The sequence below is a fragment of the Phoca vitulina genome, unplaced genomic scaffold, assembly GCF_004348235.1.
Source record: "Phoca vitulina isolate PV1807 unplaced genomic scaffold, GSC_HSeal_1.0 scaffold40, whole genome shotgun sequence".
NCBI lineage: Eukaryota > Metazoa > Chordata > Mammalia > Carnivora > Phocidae > Phoca > Phoca vitulina.
The window spans coordinates 22,451,204-22,464,471 of NW_022589743.1; the positions used below are offsets into that span (position 1 = coordinate 22,451,204).

Here is a 13,268-nt window from a genome sequence, read left to right on the forward strand (position 1 = left end):
ATTTTTTAAAGGACAGTCCCACAAATGGCTATATGTCCCTCTCAAAAAAAACATCTGTAGGTTGTTTGGAACTTGGAACCCATTTTCCAAATAGAAGCAATATTTTATATAGTCACTGGGGTCTGTGGTTTATTTTATTTTTTTAAAGTAAGCTCCAGGCGGGGAGCCTGCTTCTGCCTCTCTCTCTCTCTCTCTCATAAATAAATAAAATCTTTTAAAAAAATGAATAAAGTAAGCTCCACGTCCATCGTGGAGCCCAATGCAGGGCTTGAACTCACAATCCTGAGATCAAGACCTGAGTTGAGATCAAGACCTGAGCTGAGATCAACAGTTGGACACTTAACTGACTGAGCACCCAGGCGCCCCTGGGGTCTGTGGTTTGAATGAGCCTGAAATGGAATTCTTAATATGAGTGACTATTTCTGTGGGGGAAATGCTATCTGAAGAAGGCATCACCATGCACTACCAGGGAAAGGAATTTTCTTATCTCTAAACCATTAGTGATAACTACATACAAGACTTTTAGTATGGCAAGAGTTCAGGGAGTGAAGGGTAAAGATGGCCTTCAGGTAGAGGAGGACTCCCAAAGACTCCAGAGTGAGGAACTGAGGGAGGCTGATCTCTCATCACAGCAGACCCTTTTTCCCTACCTCTGGGGGCTCCAGATATTGACATACTTCTGCTTTTATTGATAGTATCAGCTGGCTCTGGCCTGGGTTATATTCCTCCCCTGGTGTAATTTCAAAGTTAGTTCCCCAAACTCTTGCCTCCAAAGTAATAACAAAGTATAGTTTTCTCAAACAGAGTGAAGTCTTTATTTATTTATTAAAGATTTTATTAGTTATTTGATAGAGCACAAGTAGGCAGAGTGGCAGACAAAGGGAGAGGGAAAAGCAGGCTTCCCGCAGAGCGGGGAGCTGGAACCGGGGCTCGATCCTAGGACCCCAGGATCATGACCTGAGCCGAAGGTCAGGTCACGCTTATCGGTTCTGCTCACTCTAGGCACCAGAATCCTGACTCAAATTGTCATTTGTGTTCATCATCATTCCCAGTTATCTATAACAGACACATTCTTTATCGTGTGATTCTACAAATACAACAAGTGGATTGAGAATGGATGAATGCATACCATAGAATAAGAACTCTATACCATTTGTCCCATGTGTGGTTGTCCACATGGGATGGTAACGGAAAGATGCCTCACACATGGTTAAAGGCTGTAAAGTTTCTTTTATGGCAAATGATTTTGATATTTACAGAGACAGTCTGTTATACAAAGCAGGATACAACACAGCATGCTTCCAAACAGAGGTTCCCCAAAGTTTTCCATAGGAATTAGACCTGTGATCCATTGGCATGGATCAATGGTTTAGATTTTCAAACCATCCTGGTTTTCCCGGACCTGAGGGATTTCTTAGAACATGGGATTCTCAGTGCTAAAACTAGGGAAGTCCCAGGCAAACCGAGGCAGTTGGCCACCCTCATTGAGGAGTTTGCTTTGCTTTGATCTAATCTCCCACCTGATCATTGTGAAGACTCAGGCCATACATCTACCTGCTCACCAGGGGCAAGTGAAAACAATCTAACACCTTCTTGTTTACTGTGGGACTGGGTAAAATGAGGGTCAGTTTCCCAAGAGCATCCTTCAGCAGGCCTGGGCTTCAAGCGGTCTGAGGTCTGCACCTGAATTATATAATGGGCTTAAAAATAATTATATGCAGGGGCACCTGGGTGGCTCAGTCGGTTAAGTGTCTGCCTTTGGCTCAGGTCATGATCCCAGGATCCTGGGATCGAGTCCCGCATCAGGCTCCCTGCTCTGCCGGGAGTCTTCTTCTCCCTCTCCCTTTGCTGTGCTCTCTGTCTCTGTCTCTCTCTGTCAAATAAATAATAAAAAAAAAAAAGAATAATTATATGCAAAAACTAGAAATACTATTCACTGGGATTCAGATATTAACTTTGGATTCTGTGACACTAAGGAACTGGTGCAGGAGTAAATAAGGGCCGTGTCTCTGCCTGAATTCTCTTCTCTGGGACTTAGTCCGTTCTTGCTCCCAGTGGTCTGCTTTGAGATAGTCACTTTCTCATGCTCAGTTATTTTATACCAGTATGTCTGAGGCCTTCAAACTAACGTGGCTCAACGTTTAAATTTTAAATCGAGAGGCTTCATCAAATTACTCAAAGACTATGTCTTTCCTGTAACGTATTCTGCTAAATCCAGGCTATGCATTTCCCCCAAAATGGTACGTATCTGAGTGGCTCTCTATGCTGTTATTTGTAATTTGTATTTTGTAATTTTTGCTGTTTTCTGCTTATTTTGTTTTTTCATGTGCTTTGAGCTATGGCAGGGAAAGACAGAAGAAGGAAGAATGATGACTTTAGTGGAGGTATAAGTAGGAGCAGCAATATGCTCTGAAAACTGCCTGAGGAAACCTTGGGGCGAAATGAGGGAATTTTAAACCAGGGAAAGGGGATGGTCTATGGTAAACTATCCTCCAAGGTATGTCTTCGTAGGTGGTCTTCAACTGTAAGAAATACATAAAGGAGTTTACTGATCATCAATTCCTTATTGTTTGTATCAGTCTGGTAGGGCTACCATAACAAAGCCCTCGGTGACTTAAACATCAGGAATTTAATTTCTCACAGCTGTGGAGACTAGAAGTCCAAGACAATGTATTGGCAGGGTTTGTTTCTTCTGAGGACCTCTCTCCTTGGCTTATAGGTAGTCATCTTTTCCCCATGCTTTCACATGGTCTTCCTCTGTTCATGTCTGTGTCCAAATTTCCCCTTCTTATTAGGACACTGGTCATATTAGTTAATGACCCACCCTACTGATCTCATTTTAATTTAATTACCTCTTTAAAGATCCTATCTCAGGGGCGCCTGGGTGGCTCAGTTAAGCGTCTGCCCTCAGCTCAAGTCATAATCTCGGGGCCTGGGATTGAGCCCCAAGTCAGGCTCCCTGCTCAGCGGGGAGTCTGCTTCTCCCTCTGCCCCTCCCCCTGCTCATGCACACACTCTCTTTCTCTCAAATAAATGAATAAAATTGAAAAAAATAAAAAACAAAGATCCTATCCCAAAATACAGTCACATTCTGGGGTACTAGGGGTTAGGCCTTCAACGTATGAACTTTGTGGGGGGACACAACCTAAGCCAGAACATTGCCTAAGCTACCTCACCACTAGGGGGAAATGGTGTGTTTCCGTCTGTCACTTTTATTATTACCGGATATTGAATAAGGCCTTTGTTCAATTCATTTGTTAAGCAAATGATTCTGATTTTTAAAAATCAAAAGAGTTAAAGTATATTTTTGCTTTGTTGAGTATATAATTAGCATTAATTGTTTTTAAAAGTTCCCTGAGACTGGAAATCTAATTTTCTGTCCAAATGCTATATGAACACACCACTTCTTCAATGATAGATAGCCAGTATAATCTGTGTATTCCAATATTCTATAGTCTTTGCAGGCATTTCTGAAAATGTTATTTACTACCAGGACTTACAAATACAGTTTGGAAGTTAATGCCTAAAATAGTTAATTTCCAAATATATTTTTCTTTCTATTGCTTTTATATCACCCACTTCATCAACTCTCCAGTATGTCTACAACTAAATAAATGTGAATCCCAATGGCCCAGAGCTGTAGAATTTAACAGTAAATACCAACCTTTTAAGTGTGACATTTACTACATTCTCAGTATTTTGGTTTTCGAGTCAGAAAGGAACAGCCCAGAATTCATCACAATGGGACCCAGCACATGGAGATAACTTGATTAAGTACAATTCAAATGTTTAGCAGTTCACAGAGCTACCAAATGGAAGGATATTCGTAGTTCATTATATTCTTAAATTAATCTAAGTAATCATTTCAGGATTGGTGGATATTAATTGATTTATTCCATGGGAGGATAGGAAAACACAAAGGCCATGTGTTTTCACTTTCTGTTTTTACAAGAGACACCTGCAAACTTCTGTAACTGTTCTATTTGGAATTTGATTTGTAGTTAGTTGGCAACTGGTAGTCTTTATGTCATATAGCCCACGCTTATATAGGAACACACTCATTCAGAAAACCCATGGGCTCTAAATCCAGAATGTTGAAGTGTCTCTTGGAGAAACAGTTAAACTAATCCTTGGTTTAATAGGATTCCACAACCAGAAAACTCAAATGGCCTTGAGGTCAATTCCCAAAAGCTTAATTTATACATTAAGGATTGAACAACAGGATCTTAGGATTCTGGAATAATTAAGAACTGTTGTCCCATATCATCTATTTCAATGATTCTCAACCTTTAGTGAACATAAGAATAACCCAGAGGGCTTATGCATTTATTCATTTATTGACTCCAGAGTGGACTTTTTATTTCAAGTTACCATGTGTAAAGGTTGGAGGAAAAAGACCCAAGTCTGTCTGTCCCCTTGGCTGGGGCCCACTTGAATTTCCATACATGGTTTCCACAACCACATGCTAATGTCACAAGAGTTCTGAGTGTTGGAATATAAGGAAAGAATAACAGTGGAAATGTGTTGGGGTCTGTTTTTTAAGAGGGGAAAAGAAAGATGATTTCCCTTCTCCAAGAATCCTGGAGGCAACTGGTCTGGTCATGTGACATCTACTCGTATTTTTTGTTCTGACTCTGCACATTTGTGACTGGAAGGAACCTGGTTAAGAGCTAGAAGTGTATTTTACTTTCAGAGGGCTTTTAAAAACACAGATTCTGGGTCCCACTCCAGAGTTTCTGATTTAGTAGGTCTGGAGTAGGGCCCCCAAATTTACATTTCTTTCCTTTTTTTTTAAGAAAAAATGTTTCTTTCTTTTTTTTTTTTTAGATTTTATTTATTTATTTGACAGAGAGATAGAGAGCACAAGTAGGCAGAGAGGCAGGCAGAGGGAGAGGGAGAAGCAGGCTCTCCGCTGAGCAGGGAGCCCGACGCGGGGCTTGATCCCGGGACCCTGGGATCATGACCTGAGCTGAAGGCAGCCGCTTAACCCACTGAGCCACCCAGGTGCCCCTGTTTATTTCTTTATATACATTTTGCTTTAATAGCCACCCAAAAGACTGGGTTCTTTCTTTTTTTTTTTTTAAGTTTTTATTTTGGGGCACCTGGGTGGCTCAATCCGTTAAGCGTCCAACTCTTGATTTCAGTTCAGGTCATGATCTCAGGGTCTTGAGATTGAGCCCCACATCAGGCTCCATCCTGGGGGTGGAACCTGCTTGAGATTTTCTCTCTCTCCCTCTCCATCTGCCCCTCCCCTGCCTTCTCTCTCTCTCAAAAAAAATTTTTTTTATTTTATTTCCAGTTAGTTAACATACAGTGTGATATTAGTTTCAGGTATACAGTATAGTAATTCAACACTTCCATACATCACCTTGTGCTCATCACAACAAGTGCCCTCTTTAATCCCCATCACCTATTACATTTCCCTCCCACCTCCCCTCTGGTAACCATCAGTTTGTTCTCTATAATTAAGAGTCTGTTTCTTGATTTGTTTCTCTCTGTGTCTTATTTTTTTCCCCTTTGTTTCTTTGTTTTGTTTCCTAAATTCCACATATGAGTGAAATCATATGGTATTTGTCTTTCTCTGACTGGTTTATTTCACTTAACCTTATACTCTAGCTCCATCCATGTCATTGCAAATGGCAAGATTTCATTCTTTTTTATGGCCGAATAATATTCCATTATATATATATACCACATCTTCTTTTGATGGACACTTGGGTTGCTTCCATATCTTGGCTATTGTAAATAATGCTGCTATAAAAGGAACACTCGTGCACTGTTGGTGAGAATGCAAACTGGTGCAGCTTGTTTGGATGTTACTCAAAAGGTTAAAAATAGAACGACCTTATCCAACAATTGCAGTACTCTACCGGGTATTTACCCAAATAATACAAGAATACTAATTCAAAGGGATACATGTACCCATATGTTTATACCAAATTTACATTTCTAACAAGCTCTCAAGTGGTGCTCTCAGAGCTTCCAACAAGCTCTCGGGTTATGTGGTCAAGGCACCACATTTTGAGAATCACTGATCTCATTGGGTTTTTCCTTCTAAATAGGTATGTCAGCCGAGAGGACTTTCATTCTATAGAAAAAACTTTCTTGGTCAATTTCTTACCTAGCTCAAAAGGAAGCAAGAGCAATGGCTACAGAGAACTTATTACATGAAATACCTATACTCTGCACATACAAGGATCCTCTTCATGACCCAGTGAGATAGCTACTGTGATACATATTTCATAAATGAAGAAACTGGAAAGTTCAGTGACTCAGCCAAGATTACTCAGCCAGTAAATATGGGAACTGGGATTTGAACTCAGATAATCTGTCTCTAAAATGTGAGGGTTGGTTTTTTTGTTTGTTTGTTTGTTTTGTCTCCACCTTCCAGACATGTTTAGAATTTGATGTCTTCTCAAAACCTGTGCTAAGCCATCACCATCTCACAACTGCCTTATTTCATTAGCCTCCTGACTGATGCCCTTGCTTTCACCCTTGCCTTTTAAAATGAAAGATAGGGAGGGGCGCCTGGCTAGCTCACTGGGAAGAGCATGTGACTCTTGATCTCAGGTCATGAGTTTGAGCCCCACTTTGGGTGTAGAGATCACTAAAGAAAATAAAGTTAAAAAAAAAAAAAAGGGACGCCTGGGTGGCTCAGTCGGTTAAGCGTCTGCTTTCAGCTCAGGTCATGATCCCACGGTCCCAGGATCAAGTCCCGCATCAGGCTCCCTGCTCGGCAGAGAGCCTGCTTCTCCCTCTCCCTCTGCTGCTCCCCCTGCTTGTGCTCTCTCTTTCTTTCTCTCTGACAAATGAATAAATAAAATATTTTTTAAAAAAAGAAGAAAGGTAGATTAAGCCAGTCTTCTGCTCAAAACCCTCCAATGGCTTCCCATCTTACTTAAAGTAAATACCAAAGTCCTTAAAATGGCCCCACGGCTTGACATGGTCTGTCTGGTGACCCCTCTGTCTTCACTCTCTCTGTACACCTCCCTCATTCTGCCCCAGCCACATTAGCTGTCTTGCCATTCCTAGAAAACCCTAGGCATGTTCTCACCTCAGGGCCTTAGCACTTTTCCAGGACAGTACTTCTCCCATATTTCCACGTGGTTTACTCCCTCCTCTCCTTCTTGGCTCAAATGTCACCTTCTCCATGATGCCCCCTGTCAGGTTGCAATCTCTGGAAGCAGATGCTGAGACAGATGCTGGTGTGCAGGTTATTAATTGGGATCAATAGCTGTGAAGGGAGAGAAGTGTAACATAATTAGGCAGGAGAAGTCAGCTGCAATACAGGCCTGATAAAGCTTCATCCAACCCAGAAGAGAGCTCTGAAGCAAGTATTATTGCCCATCAGTGTGTCCTACATCAGGTTGAATGTCCAGGCCTCTCTATTTCTCTCTCATTTAGTTCCTGAATTCAGGCTGCCCTATGAAAGACATGACCAAACCATGGTGGCTTTCTGCAGTGGAAGCAGACCCTGAAGGAACTGAAAGCTAAAGAATGTCTGCTGACCACCTTCCTACTATGATGGGGAATCTGTACAGTGTATCTCCAAATCTACCACACCATCCTATTTAAAATTGCAAGACTCCCTATAGTCCCTATTACCTTTCCCAGATGTCTCCTCTTTTTTTAAGTATAATTGGTTTATAATGTCCTATTAGTTTCAGGTGCACATCATAGTGATTTGATACTACTGTACATTATGAAATTATACCCACGATTAAGCCTCATTACCATCTGTTGCCATACAAAGTTATTACAATATTATTGACCGTATATATTCCCTATGCTGTACATTACATCCCCATGACTTAATTATTTTATAGCTGGAAGTTTGTTGTTCTTGTTCCTCTTCACCTATTTCACCCACCTCCCAAGCCTTCCCCATTCTGGTAGTCAACAATTTGTTTCCTGTATCTATAAGTCTGTTTCTATTTTGTTTGTTCATTTGCTTCGTTTTTTAGATTCCATATTATTTCACTTAGCATAGTACCATCTAGGTCTATCCATGTTGTTGGAAAGGGCAAAATCTCCTTTTTTATGGCTGAGTAACATTCCATTGTATACATATACCACATCTTTGTCCATCTATTGAGGACAAGGTTGCTTCCATGTCTTGGCTATTGTAAATAATTCTACAATGAACATATATCTTTTCAAATTCGTGTTTTCATTTTCTTTAGATAAACACCCAGATGTAGAATTGCTAGATCGTATGGTAGTTCTATTTTTAATTTTTTGAGGAATGTCCATACTGTTTTCCACAGTGGCTGCACCAATTTACATTTCCACCAACAGTGCACAAGGGTTCCCTTCTCTCCACATCCTCACCAACACTTATTTTCTTCTTTTTGATAATAGGCAGTCTGACTGGGGTGAGGCGATATCTTATTGTGGTTTAAATGTACATTTCCCTGATGATTAGTGATGTTGAGTATCTTTTCATGTGTGTGTGTTAGCCATGCCAGCAGTATGCCTTCTTTGGAAAAATTTCTATTCAAGCTTCTGCCCATTTTTTAAAATCAGGTTTTAAAAAAAAATATTAAGTTGTGTAAGTTCTTTATATAGTTTGGATATGAACCCCTGATTGGATGTATGATTTGCAAATGCTTCTCCCATTCAGTAGGTTGCCTTTTTGTTTTGTTGATGGTTTCCTTCGCTGTGCAAAACCTTCTTAGTTTGATGTAATTGCATTTGTGTATTTTAGCTTTTGTTGCCCTTGCCTCAGGAGAATGGTAAAAAAAAATATTAAGACAAATGTCAAAGAACTTACTACCTATGTCTTCTTCTAGAAGTTTTATGGTTTCAGGTCTTACACCCAAGTCTTTAATCCATTTTGAATTTGTTTTTTGTATATGGTATAAGATAGTGGTCCAGTTTCATTCTTTTGCATGTAACTGTCCAGTTTTCCAACACCATTTATTGAAGAGACTGTCTTTTCCCCTTTGTATGTTCTTGCCTCCTTTGTCATAGATTAATTGACCATAAATACATAGGTTTATTTCTTTTTTGGGGGGGCTCTCTATTCTATTCCATTGATCTATATGTCTGTGTTTATGCCAATACCATGCTATTTTGCTAACTATAGTCTTTCAGTATAGCTTGAAATCAGGGAGTGTGATCTCTCCAGCTTTGTTCTACTTTCTCAAGTTTGTTTTGGTTATTTGAAGTCTTTTGTTGTTCTATACAAATTTTGGGATTCTTTGTTCTAGCTCGGTGAAAAATGCCATTGGTGTTTTGATGAGGCAAAATGCGAATTCTTAACCATTACACTTTTCTGCATCCCAAGGTTAACACATAAAAACTTAACTGTACTCACTGATCCATCAAAAATAATGACAATTAGAAGGTTTTAGCCACCAAAGAAACTAAATATTTAGAAAAGCTCTTTTACTCTGCTTTAAAATTTCCTTTTGATCTCTTAAGCCAGTTGAATAGTGGTTTATGATTCATTAGCATGGGTTCAAGCCTAATGTATCTCTTACATAATACATTTTTAAATTTGCCTAGATGATATTAATGAGGAAGTGAAATATCTACTATATCCTTCATTTAAAAAATTATGTCAGTAAAATATTCCAACAAAATTTTCCATTTTAAACAAACTATATTAGTTAGTATCCTTTAATTGCAAGAAACAGAAGCCAACCTGAATTAATGTAGCTGAAAATGAAATGTATGGAGTCTAAGGGCAAGAATATGATCTGACTTCTGGAAGAGATTAGAACAGGGACTTGGAAAAACATCAAGACTCTTCTCTCTGCTTTCTGTTTCATCTGTGTAGGTACTGACTCTTCCTGCGTCCTCAGTTCACCTGGCAGAATCTGGCCACCCAATAACTCTTAAGTTTACATTTACAGGTCCAGCCCCTCTCAGAGGACAGCCAACCATTTCCCAGTCCTAATTCCCAATTCCTAGTGGAAAGAATCTGAATGGCTTTGTTTAGGTTAAGGATCATCCGCTGGTCCAATCATTTATGGCTATGGAAGTAGGGTAATTCAATCCAAGTTGGACTACCGTACAAATTTGGCTACCACCGTGCTTGGTTGGGACAGAGGAGGAAATCAATGGCTTATGAGTTGCGCTAACATTTCAAGAGGAGTTCACTTAGAAATTCTTCCAGTGCTAGATCCACATATATAACACATACACCAGGTATAGATCAAGAATGTAATGTTCCTGGGCGCCTGGGTGGCTCAGTTGGTTGAACGACTGCCTTCCGCTCAGGTCATGATCCTGGAGTCTGAGGATCGAGTCCCGGCAGGCTCCCTGCTCAGCGGGGAGTCTGTTTCTCCCTCTGACCCTCCCCCCTCTTATGCTCTCTTTCTCTCATTCTCTCTCTCTCTCAAATAAATGAATAAAATCTTACAAAAAAAAAAAAAAAAAAAAGAATGTAATGTTCCTGACTCATCAAATGAGCAAAATCCAGAAGGCAATATACACTGGTGGTAAGGCTGAGGAGAAATAACCACTCGTTCATTAGTGGTAGAAGCACAAAAGGTCACAAGCCTGATGTCAAAACCTATCAAAAATACAGATGCATTTACCTTCTAAGCTAGCAATCCCACTTCTGGGAATCTATTCAACAGGGATCAAGAAAAATGGCCCACAAGCATAGATGTTTTCAGACTCTCCACTTTCAAAATAATAAAAAAAATAGCCAAAGATACCTTATTATAGTATCAGAAGACAGAAAAACCACCCACAATCCCCATTCCTTACACTCCAATAATTAAATGTAGCCAGTCTTGGAAAAAGCATGGTCTTATATGCCATACATCAAAAGAAAAACTACATTCAATTTTTACAACTATTAATTTACAGGCAACATTTTCTAACTGCTGCTATTTCATACTGTGAGGTAAAAAGTCTGCCCTATATAATGCTGATGTGATCTAGAGGGGAATTGCTCCAAAAATAGTCTCACTGGTGCGGTTTTGGGGACTGTATTGATCACCTCTCTCTGCAGCCCAGCTGTAGAATAGTGCTAACATGAAAATGCTTTATCTATGTAACAAACAAATGATATGGAAAAAATTGTAGCCAATAATTTCATGTACATTGACTGAATCCTTGGAAAAATCCAAGTAAAGAGCCCGGTTTTAAATCAATCATTTATCTTCTTTTTCTCTGCAGTACATCTCTTCACACATTGCAGACTTTAAAAGTGAAATGTTTGAGAAACTCCTTAAGCACATTTGTCATTGTGCAGATGAATTCCGGGAGGTCATAAAAACGGACATGCGGAGGCAGATGTTTGCTGAACTCTTCCTGCATTGTGACCGTGGGAAGGTAGGATAAGACCCTTAAAGCAGTGCTTCTCAAACTGTTTTTTTGTGAAGAACCAGTTTTTAGGTTGTTGTTGGTGTGGATGGTGCTGTTTTTAATTGCTAATCCATTGTGGACTGACACTCAATGAATATGGATTGCTAGGGGGAAAAATGCACATACAAAATACAACCCACATTTTTAAAAAAGATTTTATTTATTTATTTGAGAGAGAGACAGAGAGAGCATGAACTACCAGTACAAATTTGGCTACCACCGTGCTTGGTTGGGACAGAGGGGGGCAGGGGAGAGGGAAAGGGATAAGCAGACTTCCTGCTGATTGGGGAGCCCGACGCAGGGCTCAATCCCAGGACCTTGAGATCATGGCCTGAGCCGAAGTCAGACTCTCAACTGACTGAGCCACCCAGGTGCCCCCAATCTGCATTTTTTATTATCGGATTCCAGTCCGATTTATTATCACTTTCTCTAATTGTTATAAAATTTTCTAGCTACTATTCTCAGTTTCTGTACCTTTCTTGTCACAGAGTGGTACCAGCCTGTAGATCACATCTTACATGGCACTGCATTTTACAATGTACATCTTGTCTCTAAGTCTCTTTCCCATTCTTAAGAATGGGTTGCTTAAGACTGTTTTTGCTTACTCTCTTTGCTGGTGGCTTCCTATAGAAAAGAGTTGTTTGGAATAGAAAGCTTACCACATTTTATTATGCTACTTCTTAAAATAAGAAAAGTTGATATCTAAAAGTATTTCTAAGAATGGTATTTGGAAGGATACAGTATGCCAGGATACCAAATGGATTTATAAAAATAGATACAAGCTTTATTAAAATACATTTGTGGGGCATCTGGGTGGCTCAGTCACTTAAGCGTTTGCCTTTGGCTCAGGTCATGATTCCAGGATCCTGGGATCAAGTCCCCCATCAGGCTCCTTGCTCAGCAGGGAGCCTGCTTCTCCCTCTGCCTGTGCTCCCCTTGCTTGTGCTCTCTCTCTTTCTGACAAATAAATAAAATCTTTAAAAAAATACATTTGTTTATGAACTTTATATTTGTTTGTATCCCCATGTTCCAGAAAAGATTTAAGGAAGCTTATGAAATTAGATAAAATGCAACAAAGGAACATAAAGATAAAAAGTAGGATGAAAGAAGAAAAAAATGAGAGGATACTAAATGAAGCTGGGAACAAAGCCCAAATTGCATACTATAATGACCTAAATATTTGTTCTGGGTTATCTACAAGTTTGAATCTAAGCTAGGTTCCCAGCAGTGAACATGAAAAGGGAAACATAACTAAATACTCTATTGACAATGTTTGTGAGATAAATATAAACTGGTGTTGAGAAGAAGCACAAATATTGAATCACCCTTGCAGCAAGGAATAAGTCCCACTTGAGTGGTGAATGATTCTTTAAAGGTACTGTTGGATTTGATTTGCTAGTATTTTATTGAAAATTTTTGCATCCATGCTCATCAGAGATATTGGCCCATAGTTCTCTTTTTTTAGTGGAGTCTATCTGGTTTTGGTATCAGGGTAATCATGGCCTCAGAATGGATTTGGAAGTTTTCCTTTTTCTTTTTCTTTCTTTCTTTCTTTCTTTCTTTCTTCTTTCTTTCTTTCTTTCTTTCTTTCTTTCTTTCTTTCTTTCTTTCTTTCTTTCTTTCTTTCTTTCTTCTTTCTTTCTTTCTTCTTTCTTTTTCTTTCTTTCTTTCTTTCTTTCTTTCTTTCTTTCTTTTCTTTCTTTTCTTTCTTTCTTCCTTTCTTTCCATCTTTCCTTCTTTCCTTTTTTGAATAGTTTGAGAAGAATAGGTATTAACTCTTCTCTAAATGTTTGGTAGAATTCCCCTGTGAAGCCATCTGGCCCTGGACTTTTGTTTTTTGGGAGATTTTTGATTACTGATTCAATTTCTTTGCTGGTTATCAGTCTGTTCAAGTTTTCTATTCCTTCCTATTTCAATTTTGGTAGTGTATATATTTCTAGGAA

General features: G+C 39.3%; 1 protein-coding gene across 1 annotated transcript in view; it reads left to right on the plus strand.

The window, feature by feature from the left end:
• Positions 1–13,268, plus strand: part of EFCAB5 (EF-hand calcium binding domain 5) — a 165,648-nt gene that overhangs the window by 91,371 nt on the left and 61,009 nt on the right. The window contains exon 10 of the mRNA XM_032428752.1: positions 11,137–11,292. Coding sequence (XP_032284643.1) covers positions 11,137–11,292 — 156 coding nt within the window. The remainder of the gene's footprint in view (positions 1–11,136; positions 11,293–13,268) is intronic.